Source organism: Dendropsophus ebraccatus, chromosome 9 (assembly GCF_027789765.1).
Source record: "Dendropsophus ebraccatus isolate aDenEbr1 chromosome 9, aDenEbr1.pat, whole genome shotgun sequence".
Classification (NCBI taxonomy): Eukaryota; Metazoa; Chordata; class Amphibia; order Anura; family Hylidae; genus Dendropsophus; species Dendropsophus ebraccatus.
Genome location: NC_091462.1, coordinates 120275940 through 120293144, shown reverse-complemented (window position 1 = coordinate 120293144; position 17205 = coordinate 120275940). Strand labels below are relative to the sequence as shown.

General features: G+C 58.2%; 1 protein-coding gene across 1 annotated transcript; it reads left to right on the top strand.

Annotated features, from left to right (window-relative positions):
- On the top strand, window positions 1-10966 carry CD2BP2 (CD2 cytoplasmic tail binding protein 2). Its single transcript, XM_069982419.1, has 6 exons — window positions 1-192; window positions 8749-8884; window positions 9495-9652; window positions 9745-10285; window positions 10367-10461; window positions 10574-10966. Exons 1-6 carry the CDS (start codon window positions 124-126, stop codon window positions 10682-10684), a joined length of 1110 nt encoding a protein of 369 aa, XP_069838520.1. The 5' UTR covers window positions 1-123; the 3' UTR covers window positions 10685-10966.
- The last annotated feature ends 6239 nt before the right edge of the window (window positions 10967-17205 follow it).

The window sequence follows — 17205 nt, the reverse complement described above, 5'->3', positions numbered from 1 at the left end:
GCGGTGTCTGGTGACGTATTTCCTTTGCGCCTGACGTCATCTACATGAGTAAAAATCATCGGAGCGCGAGAGCGGTGGTGCCGCGGTGTGTATGCAGAGTCCCGGGCCCCGCCGCCTCCCAGCATGGCCAAGAGGAAGGTCACATTCCAGGATCTGCCCGAGGAGGAGGAGGAGGAGAGGGGCAAGAGGAGGGTGAGGAGGAGGAGAGGGGCAAGAGGAGGGTGAGGAGGAGGAGGAGAGGGGCAAGAGGAGGGTGAGGAGGAGGAGAGGGGCAAGAGGAGGAGGAGGAGGAGGAGAGGGGCAAGAGGAGGGTGAGGAGGAGGAGGAGAGGGGCAAGAGGAGGGTGAGGAGGAGGAGAGGGGCAAGAGGAGGGTGAGGAGGAGGGTGAGGAGGAGAGGGGCAAGAGGAGGGTGAGGAGGAGGAGGAGAGGGGCAAGAGGAGGGTGAGGAGGAGGAGGAGAGGGGCAAGAGGAGGGTGAGGAGGAGAGGGGCAAGAGGAGGGTGAGGAGGAGGAGGAGAGGGGCAAGAGGAGGGTGAGGAGGAGGAGGAGAGGGGCAAGAGGAGGGTGAGGAGGAGCAAGAGGAGGAGGAGAGGGGCAAGAGGAGGGTGAGGAGGAGGAGAGGGGCAAGAGGAGGGTGAGGAGGAGGAGGAGAGGGGCAAGAGGAGGGTGAGGAGGAGGAGAGGGGCAAGAGGAGGAGGAGGAGGAGGAGAGGGGCAAGAGGAGGAGAGGGGCAAGAGGAGGGTGAGGAGGAGGAGGAGAGGGGCAAGAGGAGGGTGAGGAGGAGGAGAGGGGCAAGAGGAGGGTGAGGAGGAGGGTGAGGAGGAGAGGGGCAAGAGGAGGGTGAGGAGGAGGGTGAGGAGGAGGAGGAGAGGGGCAAGAGGAGGGTGAGGAGGAGGAGGAGAGGGGCAAGAGGAGGGTGAGGAGGAGAGGGGCAAGAGGAGGGTGAGGAGGAGGAGGAGAGGGGCAAGAGGAGGGTGAGGAGGAGGAGGAGAGGGGCAAGAGGAGGGTGAGGAGGAGCAAGAGGAGGAGGAGAGGGGCAAGAGGAGGGTGAGGAGGAGGAGAGGGGCAAGAGGAGGGTGAGGAGGAGGAGAGGGGCAAGAGGAGGAGGAGAGGGGCAAGAGGAGGGTGAGGAGGAGGAGAGGGGCAAGAGGAGGATGAGGAGAGGGGCAAGAGGAGGGTGAGGGAGGAGGAGAGGGCAAGAGGAGGGTGAGGAGGAGGAGGAGAGGGGCAAGAGGAGGGTGAGGAGGAGGAGAGGGGCAAGAGGAGGAGGAGGAGGAGAGGGGCAAGAGGAGGGTGGGGAGGAGGAGAGGGGCAAGAGGAGGGTGAGGAGGAGGAGGAGAGGGGCAAGAGGAGGGTGGGGAGGAGGAGAGGGGCAAGAGGAGGGTGAGGAGGAGAGGGGCAAGAGGAGGGTGAGAAGGAGGAGAGGGGCAAGAGGAGGGTGGGGAGGAGGAGAGGGGCAAGAGGAGGGTGAGGAGGAGGAGAGGGGCAAGAGGAGGAGGAGAGGGGCAAGAGGAGGGTGAGGAGGAGGAGGAGAGGGGCAAGAGGAGGATGAGGAGAGGGGCAAGAGGAGGGTGAGGAGGAGGAGAGGGGCAAGAGGAGGGTGGGGAGGAGGAGGAGAGGGGCAAGAGGAGGGTGGGGAGGAGGAGGAGAGGGGCAAGAGGAGGGTGGGGAGGAGGAGGAGAGGGGCAAGAGGAGGGTGGGGAGGAGGAGGAGAGGGGCAAGAGGAGGGTGGGGAGGAGGAGGAGAGGGGCAAGAGGAGGGTGGGGAGGAGGAGGAGAGGGGCAAGAGGAGGGTGGGGAGGAGGAGGAGAGGGGCAAGAGGAGGGTGGGGAGGAGGAGGAGAGGGGCAAGAGGAGGGTGGGGAGGAGGAGGAGAGGGGCAAGAGGAGGGTGGGGAGGAGGAGGAGGAGGGGCAAGAGGAGGGTGAGAGGAGGAGGAGAGGGGCAGAGGAGGGTGAGGAGGAGGAGAGGGGCAAGAGGAGGAGGAGAGGGGCAAGAGGAGGGTGAGGAGAGGAGGAGAGGGGCAAGAGGAGGGTGAGGAGGAGGGGAAGAGGAGGGTGAGGAGGAGGGGGAGAGGAGGGTGAGGAGGAGGAGGGGGGCAAGAGGAGGATGAGGAGAGGGGCAAGAGGATGGTTGAGGAGGATGGAGAGGGGCAGAGGAGGGTGGGGAGGAGGAGGAGAGGGCAAGAGGAGGGTGGGGAGGAGGAGGAGAGGGGCAAGAGGAGGGTGGGGAGGAGGAGGAGAGGGGCAAGAGGAGGGTGGGGAGGAGGAGGAGAGGGGCAAGAGGAGGGTGGGGAGGAGGAGGAGAGGGGCAAGAGGAGGGTGAGGAGGAGGAAGGGGCAAGAGGAGGGTGAGGAGAGGAGGAGAGGGGCAAGAGGAGGGTGAGGAGGAGGAGGAGGGGGCAAGAGGAGGAGGAGCGGGGCAAGAGGAGGAGGAGGAGGAGGAGAGGGGCAAGAGGAGGATGAGGAGAGGGGCAAGAGGAGGGTGAGGAGGAGGAGAGGGGCAAGAGGAGGATGAGGAGAGGGGCAAGAGGAGGGTGAGGAGGAGGAGAGGGGCAAGAGGAGGGTGGGGAGGAGGAGGAGAGGGGCAAGAGGAGGGTGAGGAGGAGGAGAGGGGCAAGAGGAGGGTGAGGAGGAGGAGAGGGGCAAGAGGAGGGTGAGGAGGAGGAGAGGGGCAAGAGGAGGAGGAGAGGGGCAAGAGGAGGGTGAGGAGGAGGAGAGGGGCAAGAGGAGGGTGAGGAGGAGGAGAGGGGCAAGAGGAGGGTGAGGAGGAGGAGAGGGGCAAGAGGAGGGTGAGGAGGAGGAGGAGGAGAGGGGCAAGAGGAGGGTGAGGAGGAGGAGAGGGGCAAGAGGAGGGTGAGGAGGAGGAGGAGGAGAGGGGCAAGAGGAGGGTGAGGAGGAGGAGAGGGGCAAGAGGAGGGTGAGGAGGAGGAGAGGGGCAAGAGGAGGGTGAGGAGGAGGAGGAGAGGGGCAAGAGGAGGGTGAGGAGGAGGAGGAGAGGGGCAAGAGGAGGGTGGGGAGGAGGAGGAGAGGGGCAAGAGGAGGGTGAGGAGGAGGAGGAGAGGGGCAAGAGGAGGGTGAGGAGGAGGAGGAGAGGGGCAAGAGGAGGGTGAGGAGGAGAGGGGCAAGAGGAGGGTGAGGAGGAGGAGAGGGGCAAGAGGAGGGTGAGGAGGAGGAGAGGGGCAAGAGGAGGGTGAGGAGGAGGAGAGGGGCAAGAGGAGGGTGAGGAGGAGGAGAGGGGCAAGAGGAGGGTGAGGAGGAGGAGAGGGGCAAGAGGAGGGGAGGAGGAGGAGAGGGGCAAGAGGAGGGTGAGGAGGAGGAGAGGGGCAAGAGGAGGGTGAGGAGGAGGAGAGGGGCAAGAGGAGGGTGAGGAGGAGGAGAGGGGCAAGAGGAGGGTGAGGAGGAGGAGAGGGCCAAGAGGAGGGTGAGGAGGAGGAGAGGGGCAAGAGGAGGGTGGGGAGGAGGAGGAGAGGGGCAAGAGGAGGAGGAGGAGAGGGGCAAGAGGAGGAGGAGGAGAGGGGCAAGAGGAGGAGGAGGAGAGGGGCAAGAGGAGGAGAGGGGCAAGAGGAGGAGGAGGAGAGGGCAAGAGGAGGAGGAGAGGGGCAAGAGGAGGAGGAGAGGGGCAAGAGGAGGAGGAGGAGGAGAGGGGCAAGAGGAGGAGGAGGAGAGGGGCAAAGAGGAGGAGGAGAGGGGCAAGAGGAGGAGGAGAGGGGCAAGAGGAGGAGGAGAGGGGCAAGAGGAGGAGGAGGAGAGGGGCAAAGAGGAGGAGGAGAGGGGCAAGAGGAGGAGGAGAGGGGCAAGAGGAGGAGGAGGAGGAGAGGGGCAAGAGGAGGAGGAGGAGAGGGGCAAGAGGAGGAGGAGAGGGGCAAGAGGAGGAGGAGAGGGGCAAAGAGGAGGAAGAGGAGGAGGAGGAGAGGGGCAAGAGGAGGGTGGGGAGGAGGAGGAGAGGGGCAGGAGGAGGAGGAGGAGAGGGGCAAGAGGAGGGTGGGGAGGAGGAGGAGAGGGGCAGGAGGAGGAGGAGAGGGGCAAGAGGAGGAGGAGAGGGGCAAGAGGAGGAGGAGGAGAGGGGCAAGAGGAGGAGGAGGAGAGGGGCAAGAGGAGGGTGAGGAGGAGGAGGAGGAGAGGGGCAAGAGGAGGGTGAGGAGGAGGAGGGAGAGGGGCAGAGGAGGGTGAGGAGGAGGAGAGGGGCAAGAGGAGGGTGAGGAGGAGGAGAGGGGCAAAGAGGAGGAGGAGAGGGGCAAAGAGGAGGAGGAGAGGGGCAAAGAGGAGGAGGAGAGGGGCAAGAGGAGGGTGGGGAGGAGGAGGAGAGGGGCAGGAGGAGGAGGAGGAGGAGAGGGGCAAGAGGAGGAGGAGAGGGGCAAGAGGAGGAGGAGAGGGGCAAGAGGAGGAGGAGAGGGGCAAAGAGGAGGAGGAGAGGGTGAGTAGGAGGAGGAGAGGGGCAAGAGGAGGAGAGGGGCAAGAGGAGGGTGAGGAGGAGGAGAGGGGCAAGAGGAGGGTGGGGAGGAGGAGGAGAGGGGCAAGAGGAGGGTGGGGAGGAGGAGGAGAGGGGCAAGAGGAGGAGGAGAGGGGCAAGAGGAGGAGGAGAGGGGCAAAGAGGAGGAGGAGAGGGGCAGGAGGAGGGTGAGGAGGAGGAGAGGGGCAAGAGGAGGGTGAGGAGGAGGAGAGGGGCAAGAGGAGGGTGGGGAGGAGGAGGAGAGGGGCAAGAGGAGGGTGGGGAGGAGGAGGAGAGGGGCAAGAGGAGGGTGGGGAGGAGGAGGAGAGGGGCAAGAGGAGGTGGGGAGGAGGAGGAGAGGGCAAGAGGAGGGTGGGGAGGAGGAGGAGAGGGGCAAGAGGAGGGTGGGGAGGAGGAGGAGAGGGGCAGGAGGAGGAGGAGAGGGGCAAGAGGAGGGTGGGGAGGAGGAGGAGAGGGCAGGGGAGGAGGAGAGGGGCAAGAGGAGGAGGAGAGGGGCAAGAGGAGGAGGAGGAGAGGGGCAAGAGGAGGAGGAGGAGAGGGGCAAGAGGAGGGTGAGGAGGAGGAGGAGGAGAGGGGCAAGAGGAGGGTGAGGAGGAGGAGGAGGAGAGGGGCAAGAGGAGGGTGAGGAGGAGGAGAGGGGCAAGAGGAGGGTGAGGAGGAGGAGAGGGGCAAAGAGGAGGAGGAGAGGGGCAAAGAGGAGGAGGAGAGGGGCAAGAGGAGGAGGAGAGGGGCAAGAGGAGGGTGGCGAGGAGGAGAGGAGAGGGGCAGGAGGGAGGAGGAGGAGGAGAGGGCAAGAGGAGGAGGAGAGGGCAAGAGGAGGAGGAGAGGGCAAGAGGAGGAGGAGAGGGGCAAAGAGGAGGAGGAGAGGGTGAGTAGGAGGAGGAGAGGGGCAAGAGGAGGAGAGGGGCAAGAGGAGGAGGAGAGGGGCAAGAGGAGGGTGGGGAGGAGGAGGAGAGGGGCAAGAGGAGGGTGGGGAGGAGGAGGAGAGGGGCAAGAGGAGGAGGAGAGGGGCAGAGGAGGAGGAGAGGGGCAAAGAGGAGGAGGAGAGGGGGCAGGAGGAGGGTGAGGAGGAGGAGAGGGGCAAGAGGAGGGTGAGGAGGAGGAGAGGGGCAAGAGGAGGGTGGGGAGGAGGAGGAGAGGGGCAAGAGGAGGGTGGGGAGGAGGAGGAGAGGGGCAAGAGGAGGGTGGGGAGGGGAGGAGAGGGGCAAGAGGAGGGTGGGGAGGAGGAGGAGAGGGGCAAGAGGAGGGTGGGGAGGAGGAGGAGAGGGGCAAGAGGAGGGTGGGGAGGAGGAGGAGAGGGGCAAGAGGAGGGTGGGGAGGAGGAGGAGAGGGGCAAGAGGAGGGTGGGGAGGAGGAGGAGAGGGGCAAGAGGAGGGTGGGGAGGAGGAGAGGGGGCAAGAGGAGGGTGAGGAGGAGGAGGAGAGGGCAAGAGGAGGGTGAGGAGGAGAGAGGGGCTAAGAAGGAGGGTGAGGAGGAGGAGAGGGGCAAGAGGGGGGAGAGGTGCAAGGGAGGTGTGAGGCGGAGGAGAGGGGCAAGAGGAGGTGTGAGGAGGAGGAGAGGGGCAAGAGGAGGGTGAGGAGGAGGAGAGGGCAAGAGGAGGGTCTGAGGAGGAGGAGAGGGGCAAGAGGAGGGTGAGGAGGAGGAGAGGGGCCAGAGGAGGGTGATGGAGGAGGAGGAGGAGGGGCAAGAGGAGGGTGAGGAGGAGGAGAGGGCAAGAGGAGGGTGAGGAGGAGGAGAGGGGCAAGAGGAGGGTGAGGAGGAGGAGAGGGGCAAGAGGAGGGTGAGGAGGGAGGAGAGGGGCAAGAGGAGGGTGAGGAGGAGGAGAGGGGCAAGAGGAGGGTGAGGAGGAGGAGAGGGGCAAGAGGAGGGTGAGGAGGAGGAGAGGGGCAAGAGGAGGGTGAGGAGGAGGAGAGGGGCAAGAGGAGGGTGAGGAGAGGGGCAAGAGGAGGAGGAGGAGAGGGGCAAGAGGAGGAGGAGGAGAGGGGCAAGAGGAGGAGGAGGAGAGGGGCAAGAGGAGGAGAGGGGCAAGAGGAGGAGGAGGAGAGGGGCAAGAGGAGGAGGAGAGGGGCAAGAGGAGGAGGAGAGGGGCAAGAGGAGGAGGAGGAGGAGAGGGGCAAGAGGAGGAGGAGGAGAGGGGCAAAGAGGAGGAGGAGAGGGGCAAGAGGAGGAGGAGAGGGGCAAGAGGAGGAGGAGGAGGAGAGGGGCAAGAGGAGGAGGAGGAGAGGGCAAAGAGGAGGAGGAGAGGGGCAAGAGGAGGAGGAGAGGGGCAAGAGGAGGAGGAGGAGGAGAGGGGCAAGAGGAGGAGGAGGAGAGGGGCAAAGAGGAGGAGGAGAGGGGCAAGAGGAGGAGGAGAGGGGCAAAGAGGAGGAAGAGGAGGAGGAGGAGAGGGGCAAGAGGAGGGTGGGGAGGAGGAGGAGAGGGCAGGAGGAGGAGGAGGAGAGGGGCAAGAGGAGGGTGGGAGGAGGAGGAGAGGGCAGGAGGAGGAGGAGAGGGGCAAGAGGAGGAGGAGAGGGGCAAGAGGAGGAGGAGGAGAGGGGCAAGAGGAGGAGGAGAGGGGCAAGAGGAGGGTGAGGAGGAGGGGAAGAGGAGGGTGAGGAGGAGGAGGAGGAGAGGGGCAAGAGGAGGGTGAGGAGGAGGAGAGGGGCAAAGAGGAGGGTGAGGAGGAGGAGAGGGGCAAAGAGGAGGAGGAGAGGGCAAAGAGGAGGAGGAGAGGGGCAAAGAGGAGGAGGAGAGGGGCAAGAGGAGGAGGAGGAGAGGGGCAGGAGGAGGAGGAGGAGGAGAGGGGCAAGAGGAGGAGGAGAGGGGCAAGAGGAGGAGGAGAGGGGCAAGAGGAGGAGGAGAGGGGCAAAGAGGAGGAGGAGAGGGTGAGTAGGAGGAGGAGAGGGGCAAGAGGAGGAGAGGGGCACGAGGGAGGGTGAGGAGGAGGAGAGGGGCAAGAGGAGGGTGGGGAGGAGGAGGAGAGAGGGGCAAGAGGAGGGTGGGGAGGAGGAGGAGAGGGGCAAGAGGAGGAGGAGAGGGCAAGAGGAGGAGGAGAGGGGCAAAGAGGCGAGGAGGAGAGGGGCAGGAGGAGGGTTGAGGAGGAGGAGAGGGGCAAGAGGAGGGTGAGGAGGAGGAGAGGGGCAAGAGGAGGGTGGGGGAGGAGGAGGAGAGGGGCAAGAGGAGGGTGGGGAGGAGGAGGAGAGGGGCAAGAGGAGGGTGGGGCAGGAGGAGGAGAGGGGCAAGAGGAGGGTGGGAGGAGGAGGATGAGGGGCAAGAGGAGGGTGGGAGGAGGAGGAGAGGGGCAAGAGGAGGGTGGGGAGGAGGAGGAGAGGGGCAAGAGGAGGGTGGGGAGGAGGAGGAGAGGGGCAGGAGAGGGGCAAGAGGAGGGTGAGGAGGAGGAGGAGAGGGGCAAGAGGAGGGGGAGGAGGAGAGGAGGGGGAGGAGGAGGAGGAGAGGGGCAAGAGGAGGCTGAGGAGGAGGAGGAGGAGAGGGGCAAGAGAGGGTGAGGAGGAGGAGAGGGGCAAGAGGAGGGTGAGGAGGAGGAGAGGGGCAGGAGGAGGAGGGTGAGGAGAGGGGCAAGAGGAGGGTGAGGAGAGGGGCAAGAGGAGGGTGAGGAGGTGAGGAGGAGGAGCGGGGCAAGAGGAGGAGGAGAGGGGCAAGAGGAGGGTGAGGAGGAGGAGAGGGGCAAGAGGAGGGTGGGGAGGAGGAGGAGAGGGGCAAGAGGAGGGTGGGGAGGAGGAGGAGAGGGGCAAGAGGAGGGTGGGGAGGAGGAGGAGAGGGGCAGAAGGAGGGTGGGGAGGAGGAGGAGAGGGGCAAGAGGAGGGTGGGGAGGAGGAGGAGAGGGGCAAGAGGAGGGTGGGGAGGAGGAGGAGGAGAGGGGCAAGGGGAGGGTGGGGAGGAGGAGGAGGAGAGGGGCAAGGGGAGGGTGGGGAGGAGGAGGAGGAGAGGGGCAAGGGGAGGGTGAGGAGGAGGAGAGGGGCAAGAGGAGGGTGAGGAGGAGAAGGAGAGGGGCAAGAGGAGGGTGAGGAGAGTTGCGTGGGGAGAGGGGCAAGGGGAGTGTGGGGAGGAGGAGAGGGGCAAGAGGAGGGTGAGGAGGAGAAGGAGAGGGGCAAGAGGAGGGTGAGGAGGAGGAGGAGAGGGGCAAGAGGAGGGTGAGGAGAGTTGCGTGGGGAGAGGGGCAAGGGGAGTGTGGCGGAGGAGGAGAGGGGCACGAGGAGGGTGAGGTGTAAGTGCTGGGAGTGTAGGGGAGAACTGAGTGTACAGGTGGGGTGTATATATACATGTGGGTGGAGTATATTATTTTGGGTCTTTGTTCTCTCAGTTTCCAGAAACGGTTGGGGGTCCTGGAAGCCGTTTTAAAGGAAAACATTCTCTGGACAGCGATGAGGAAGACGATGAAGAGGGGGAGTCTGGAGAATCCTCCAAGTATAACATGCTGGCTCCAGAGGATGTTGAAGGTGAATGGCCCTCTGAGGTCTGGGGGCCGGGGCTTGTGGCCCTCTGAGGTCTGGGGGGCCGGGGCTTGTGGCCCTCTGAGGTCTGGGGGCCGGGGCTTGTGGCCCTCTGAGGTCTGGGGGGCCGGGGCTTGTGGCCCTCTGAGGTCTGGGGGGCCGGGGCTTGTGGCCCTCAGGTCTGGGGGCCGGGGCTTGTGGCCCTCTGAGGTCTGGGGGGCCGGGGCTTGTGGCCCTCTGAGGTCTGGGGGCCGGGGCTTGTGGCCCTCTGAGGTCTCGGGGGCCGGGGCTTGTGGCCCTCTGAGGTCTGGGGGGCCGGGGCTTGTGGCCCTCTGGGGGCCGGGGCTTGTGGCCCTCTGAGGTCTCGGGGGCCGGGGCTTGTGGCCCTCTGAGGTCTCGGGGGCCGGGGCTTGTGGCCCTCTGAGGTCTGGGGGGCCGGGGCTTGTGGCCCTCTGAGGTCTGGGGGGCCGGGGCTTGTGGCCCTCTGAGGTCTGGGGGGCCGGGGCTTGTGGCCCTCTGAGGTCTGGGGGGCCGGGGCTTGTGGCCAATGGATTGGTCCATATGTTGTGTACGGGGGTGTCTTACGGTGTCCCTTATATCTTGCTGTGTGACACAGGGCAGGAGAACGCCACCCTGGAGTCGGAGGGTGGGGTACAGATCACACCCTTCAACTTGAACGAGGAGATGGAGGAAGGCCACTTTGACTCGGAGGGAAATTATTTCTTACGGAAGGAGGCCCAGATCCGGGATCACTGGCTGGAGAACATTGACTGGGTAAGAGAGCGGAGCCCCGGCTGTGCGCGAGAGCGGAGCCCCGACTGGTCACCCCCCTCAGTTGCTTTCCACTTACTTTCTCTGTCCTTCAGGTTCGTATCAAGGAGCGGGAAGCTCCACCCCCTTCCTCGGGGGCAGATGAGGAGTCTGATTCAGACGAAGGGCGCGCTCCCATGGAGATGAAAATCTTACTGGAGGAAATTCTAAAAGTCTTACAGCCGGGGGAGACGGTGGCCAAAGGCATTCAGCGCCTGGGGGTGGGGGGGGCATCCCGGAAGAGAGGGGGCGGGGCACAGAGGCTCAAGCAGAGCGGAGCACTGACCGATACAGCAGAGGATAGGCCGAGTGGTGCGGGGGATGGGATGGGTGCTGCGGAGGACAGGATAGCTGCCCTGACGGATGAGGCTGCCGATCCACAGCCGGAGGGCACAGCCTCGCCAGACAGGAGGATGGCACCTCTGGATAGACTCATCTCCCTGGCAGATCAGATGGTGGCCCTCGGTGTGTATGAGGTGTACCAAGACTCGTTTGAGAAGCTGGCCTATAAGCTGCGCTCCCTGGAGCCCTCACCTGCACCCACCCTCGACATGTTCGCAGATGAAGTGGAAGATGAGAAGCTGGCGACCAGAGAAAGTAAGGTGGAGGGGGTTGGGCACTGGGGGGTATTGGTGGGCGACCTGTCACTGTGTCAATGACGCTCTGTACTCTCTGCAGCGACACCGGCAGCAGATGAAGTTCTCTGGGAGTATAAATGGGAGAATGAGGCGGGTGCAGAGCTGTACGGCCCCTTCACCAGCGCCCAGATGCAGGTAGGAGCGGCACCTTGTATCTAATTTCCTCCCCTCACCTGGATAGGCCATCTATGTGCCGTGCCTTGTGTCTGGACCGCGCCTTATGGATGTGTGTTGGCTTTCATTACAGGAATGGGTGGACAGCGGATACTTCTCTGAAGGTGTGTACTGCCGGCGGGTGGACAGCTCCAGCGGACAGTTCTACAACTCTCTGAGATTAGACTTTGATCTCTATGTATGAAAACGGCAGGCTGGCCCCCCCTTTTTTTGAGCCTACACCTTCTGTCTACCCCACCCCACCCCCGATTTTTGAGCCTACACCCTCTTCCTGCCCCCCTTTCTCTATGTATGAAAGCGGCAGGTTGGCCTGATGTCGTCTGCACCAGGCTGACTCATGGTGGGATGCCTGGGACTCGTAAAGGTGCCCCCCCCCCCCCACCAGGTGCTGTGACGGCTGTGTTGTACAGATGCTGCCCCGTGTGGTGTGCTGAGTGAGATGTTTGTAATAAAGGACTTTTACTAATTTTTGTGGCGTTTCTGAGTCTACACCTTCTGTCTACCTACCCATCCCCCCCCCCCCCCGTTTCTGAGCCTACACCTTCTGTCTACCTCCCCCCGTTTCTGAGCCTACAGCACCCAAAAATCAGAAGTATTTTAGAAAAGCTAGTAGAGCGTGTACGGTAGTGTGTTGTCTCCTTAGTGGTTCACTGCCCCCTTCATTGCTGGTTACTGGTTTGCCCCTTTTACTGGCGGATGGTCAGTGCCTTTTGGGGGACATTTATCAAGATGAGTACCCAGTCTTAAGTAAAGTCCCGGCGGTGGAACCTGCACCTGCCGCACGTCTAGTGCAGAGATCTTTACCTGCTCCGAGCTTGGAAGGATTCCTGCCATGGTTTGCACACTGATTTCAGCGCAAAAATGGCGTCCACCAGGGGTGCAGTCCCACTTTGTGTGTGGCCCATGTCTCGCCCACTTGAGACTCCTGGAGTCTCTGATTTGAAGGGGAACTCTGGATAAGAAAAACTTGTTTTCTATTAAAAGTTAAATAATGTGTCTGTAATGTATTACTGTATCTGTACTGTTCTGCCACACTGATAACTGATAGAAATCAAGAAAGTGAAGAATAATGGCCCCTGTGCCAATCCACATTGTCTCCTGCGCTTTCTGCTCTCCCCCCTTTAGGAGACAAATCTTACATGCCTCTGTCTCACATTGTGTGTTTGCTGAGCACAGGCTGATGATGCAGAAAGGGGGCAGGGTGTGATGTCACAGGAGGCGGGGCTGGATCCCCAATCCCCTGAGTGATTCACCATCTCTGATCAGCCAGAAGCAGCTGCTGCACTGATTTCTCTAATTGTGCAGAAATGTGCAGTGAAATTAGGGCTGTGTTCACACATGTTGGAGTGTCATTGCAGTACTGCAGCATATTCACAAAAATGATGCATTAACACAAGTAAATGATGCTAAACGGCAGAGAGGATCAGAGCCTATTGTGGGTAGGAAATATTGTGCTGTGTGGTGTTACAGGTAGAAAGTACAGTGTGCTGTGTGGTGTTACAGGTAGAGAATACAGCGTGCTGTGTGGTGTTACAGGTAGAGAATAGAGCGCGCTGTGTGGTGTTACAGGTAGAGAATACAGTGCTGTGTGGTGTTACAGATAAAGAATACAGTGTGCTGTGTGGTGTTACAGGTAGAGAATACAGCGTGCTGTGTGGTGTTACAGGTAGAGAATACAGTGTGCTGTGTGCTGTTACAGGTAGAGAATACAGTGTGGTGTTACAGGTAGAGAATACAGTGCTGTGTGGTGTTACAGGTAGAGAATACAGTGCTGTGTGGTGTTACAGGTAGAGAATACAGCGTGCTGTGTGGTGTTACAGGTAGAGAATACAGCGTGCTGTGTGGTGTTACAGGTAGAGAATACAGCGCTGTGTGGTGTTACAGGTAGAGAATACAGTGCTGTGTGGTGTTACAGGTAGAGAATACTGCGTGCTGTGTGGTGTTACAGGTAGAGAATACAGCGCTGTGTGGTGTTACAGGTAGAGAATACAGTGCTGTGTGGTGTTACAGGTAGAGAATACTGCGTGCTGTGTGGTGTTACAGGTAGAGAATACAGTGCTGTGTGGTGTTACAGGTAGAGAATACAGTGTGCTTTGTGGTGTTACAGATAGAGAATACAGTGTGCTGTGTGGTTTTACAGGTAGAGAATACAGGGTGCTGTGTGGTGTTACAGGTAGAGAATACAGTGTGCTGTGTGGTGTTACAGATAGAGAATACAGTGTGCTGTGTGGTTTTACAGGTAGAGAATACAGGGTGCTGTGTGGTGTTACAGGTAGAGAATACAGTGCTGTGTGGTGTTACAGGTAGAGAATACAGCGTGCTGTGTGGTGTTACAGGTAGAGAATACAGCGCTGTGTGGTGTTACAGATAGAGAATACAGCGTGCTGTGTGGTGTTACAGGTAGAGAATACAGCGTGCTGTGTGGTGTTACAGGTAGAGAATACAGCGCTGTGTGGTGTTACAGGTAGAGAATACAGTGTGCTGTGTGGTGTTACAGGTAGAGAATACAGGGTGCTGTGTGGTGTTACAGGTAGAAAGTACAGTGTGCTGTGTGGTGTTACAGGTAGAGAATACAGTGTGCTGTGTGGTGTTACAGGTAGAGAATAAAGCGTGCTGTGTGGTGTTACAGGTAGAGAATACAGTGTGCTGTGTGGTGTTACAGGTAGAGAATACAGCGTGCTGTTACAGGTAGAGAATACAGCGTGCTGTGTGGTGTTACAGGTAGAGAATACAGTGTGCTGTGTGGTGTTACAGGTAGAAAGTACAGTGTGCTGTGTGGTGTTACAGGTAGAGAATACAGTGTGCTGTGTGGTGTTACAGATAGAGAATACAGCGCTGTGTGGTGTTACAGGTAGAGAATACAGTGCTGTGTGGTGTTACAGGTAGAGAATACAGCGCTGTGTGGTGTTACAGGTAGAGAATACAGTGATGTGTGGTGTTACAGGTAGAGAATACAGTGTGCTGTGTGGTGTTACAGGTAGAGAATACAGTGCTGTGTGGTGTTACAGGTAGAGAATACAGCGCTGTGTGGTGTTACAGGTAGAGAATACAGTGTACTGTGTGGTGTTACAGGTAGAGAATACAGCGTGCTGTGTGGTGTTACAGGTAGAGAATACAGCGTGCTGTGTGGTGTTACAGGTAGAGAATACAGTGTGCTGTGTGGTGTTACAGGTAGAGAATACAGTGCTGTGTGGTGTTACAGGTAGAGAATACAGTGTGGTGTTACAGGTAGAGAATACAGTGCTGTGTGGTGTTACAGGTAGAGAATACAGTGCTGTGTGGTGTTACAGGTAGAGAATACAGGGTGCTGTGTGGTGTTACAGGTAGAGAATACAGCGTGCTGTGTGGTGTTACAGGTAGAGAATACAGTGCTGTGTGGTGTTACAGGTAGAGAATACAGCGCTGTGTGGTGTTACAGGTAGAGAATACAGCGCTGTGTGGTGTTACAGGTAGAGAATACAGTGCTGTGTGGTGTTACAGGTAGAGAATACAGTGCTGTGTGGTGTTACAGGTAGAGAATACAGCGCGCTGTGTGGTGTTACAGGTAGAGAATACAGCGTGCTGTGTGATGTTACAGGTAGAGAATACAGTGTGCTGTGTGGTGTTACAGGTAGAGAATACAGTGTGCTGTGTGGTGTTACAGGTAGAGAATACAGTGTGCTGTGTGGTGTTACAGGTAGAGAATACAGTGCTGTGTGGTGTTACAGGTAGAGAATACAGCATGCTGTGTGGTGTTACAGGTAGAGAATACAGTGTGCTGTGTGGTGTTACAGATAGAGAATACAGCGTGCTGTGTGGTGTTACAGGTAGAGAATACAGTGTGCTGTGTGGTGTTACAGGTAGAGAATACAGCGTGCTGTGTGGTGTTACAGGTAGAGAATACAGTGCTGTGTGGTGTTACAGGTAGAGAATACAGTGCTGTGTGGTGTTACAGGTAGAGAATACAGTGCTGTGTGGTGTTACAGGTAGAGAATACAGCGTGCTGTGTGGTGTTACAGGTAGAGAATACAGCGTGCTGTGTGGTGTTACAGGTAGAGAATACAGCGTGCTGTGTGGTGTTACAGGTAGAGAATACAGTGCTGTGTGGTGTTACAGGTAGGGAATACAGTGCTGTGTGGTGTTACAGGTAGAGAATACAGTGCTGTGTGGTGTTACAGGTAGGGAATACAGTGCTGTGTGGTGTTACAGGTAGAGAATACAGTGCTGTGTGGTGTTACAGGTAGAGAATACAGCGTGCTGTGTGGTGTTACAGGTAGAGAATACAGCGTGCTGTGTGGTGTTACAGGTAGAGAATACAGTGCTGTGTGGTGTTACAGGTAGAGAATACAGTGCTGTGTGGTGTTACAGGTAGAGAATACAGTGCTGTGTGGTGTTACAGGTAGAGAATACAGCGTGCTGTGTGGTGTTACAGGTAGAGAATACAGCGTGCTGTGTGGTGTTACAGGTAGAGAATACAGTGCTGTGTGGTGTTACAGGTAGAGAATACACCGCGCTGTGGTGTTACAGGTAGAGAATACAGTGTGCGGTGTGGTGTTACAGGTAGAGAATACAGCGTGCTGTGGTGTTACAGGTAGAGAATACAGTGTGCTGTGTGGTGTTACAGGTAGAGAATACAGCGTGGTGTGTGGTGTTACAGGTAGAGAATACAGCGCTGTGTGGTGTTACAGATAGAGAATACAGTGCTGTATGGTGTTACATGTAGAGAATACAGTGTGCTGTGTGGTGTTACAGATAGAGAATACAGCGCGCTGTGTGGTGTTACAGGTAGGGAATACAGTGCTGTGTGGTGTTACAGGTAGAGAATACAGTGTGCTGTGTGGTGTTACAGGTAGAGAATACAGGGTGCTGTGTGGTGTTACAGGTAGAGAATACAGTGCTGTGTGGTGTTACAGGTAGAGAATACAGTGCTGTGTGGTGTTACAGGTAGAGAATACAGCGTGCTGTGTGGTGTTACAGGTAGAGAATACAGTGCTGTGTGGTGTTACAGGTAGAGAATACAGTGCTGTGTGGTGTTACAGGTAGAGAATACAGCGTGCTGTGTGGTGTTACAGGTAGAGAATACAGTGTGGTGTGTGGTGTTACAGGTAGAGAATACAGTGCTGTGTGGTGTTACAGGTAGAGAATACAGTGTGCTGTGTGGTGTTAGAGGTAGAAAATACAGCGTGCTGTGTGGTGTTACAGGTAGAGAATACAGTGCTGTGTGGTGTTACAGGTAGAGAATACAGTGTGCTGTGTGGTGTTACAGGTAGAGAATACAGTGTGCTGTGTGGTGTTACAGGTAGAGAATACAGTGTGGTGTTACAGGTAGAGAATACAGCGCTGTGTGGTGTTACAGATAGAGAATACAGTGCTGTATGGTGTTACATGTAGAGAATACAGTGTGCTGTGTGGTGTTACAGATAGAGAATACAGCGCGCTGTGTGGTGTTACAGGTAGGGAATACAGTGCTGTGTGGTGTTACAGGTAGAGAATACAGTGTGCTGTGTGGTGTTACAGGTAGAGAATACAGGGTGCTGTGTGGTGTTACAGGTAGAGAATACAGTGCTGTGTGGTGTTACAGGTAGAGAATACAGTGCTGTGTGGTGTTACAGGTAGAGAATACAGCGTGCTGTGTGGTGTTACAGGTAGAGAATACAGTGCTGTGTGGTGTTACAGGTAGAGAATACAGTGCTGTGTGGTGTTACAGGTAGAGAATACAGCGTGCTGTGTGGTGTTACAGGTAGAGAATACAGTGTGGTGTGTGGTGTTACAGGTAGAGAATACAGTGCTGTGTGGTGTTACAGGTAGAGAATACAGCGTGCTGTGTGGTGTTACAGGTAGAGAATACAGTGCTGTGTGGTGTTACAGGTAGAGAATACAGCGTGCTGTGTGGTGTTACAGATAGAGAATACAGTGTGCTGTGTGGTGTTAGAGGTAGAAAATACAGCGTGCTGTGTGATGTTACAGGTAGAGAATACAGTGTGCTGTGTGGTGTTACAGGTAGAGAATACAGCGTGGTGTGTGGTGTTACAGGTAGAGAATACAGTGTGCTGTGTGGTGTTACAGGTAGAGAATACAGCGCTGTGTGGTGTTACAGGTAAAGAATACAGTGTGCTGTGTGGTGTTACAGGTAGAGAATACAGCGTGCTGTGTGGTGTTACAGGTAAAGAATACAGTGTGCTGTGTGGTGTTACAGGTAGAGAATACAGTGTGCTGTGTGGTGTTACAGGTAGAGAATACAGTGCTGTGTGGTGTTACAGGTAGAGAATACAGTGTGCTGTGTGGTGTTACAGGTAGAGAATACAGCGCTGTGCTGTGTGGTGTTACAGGTAGAGAATACAGTGTGCTGTGTGGTGTTACAGGTATAGAATACAGTGCTGTGTGGTGTTACAGATAGAGAATACAGTGCTGTGTGGTGTTACCGGTAGAGAATACAGTGTGCTGTGTGGTGTTACAGGTAGAGAATACAGTGTGGTGTTACAGGTAGAGAATACAGGGCGCTGTGTGGTGTTACAGGTAGAGAATACAGCGTGCTGTGTGGTGTTACAGGTAGAGAATACAGCGTGCTGTGTGGTGTTACAGGTAGAGAATACAGCGTGCTGTGTGGTGTTACAGGTAGAGAATACAGCGTGCTGTGTGATGTTACAGGTAGAGAATACAGTGCTGTGTGGTGTTACAGGTAGAGAATACAGTGCTGTGTGGTGTTACAGGTAGAGAATACAGCGT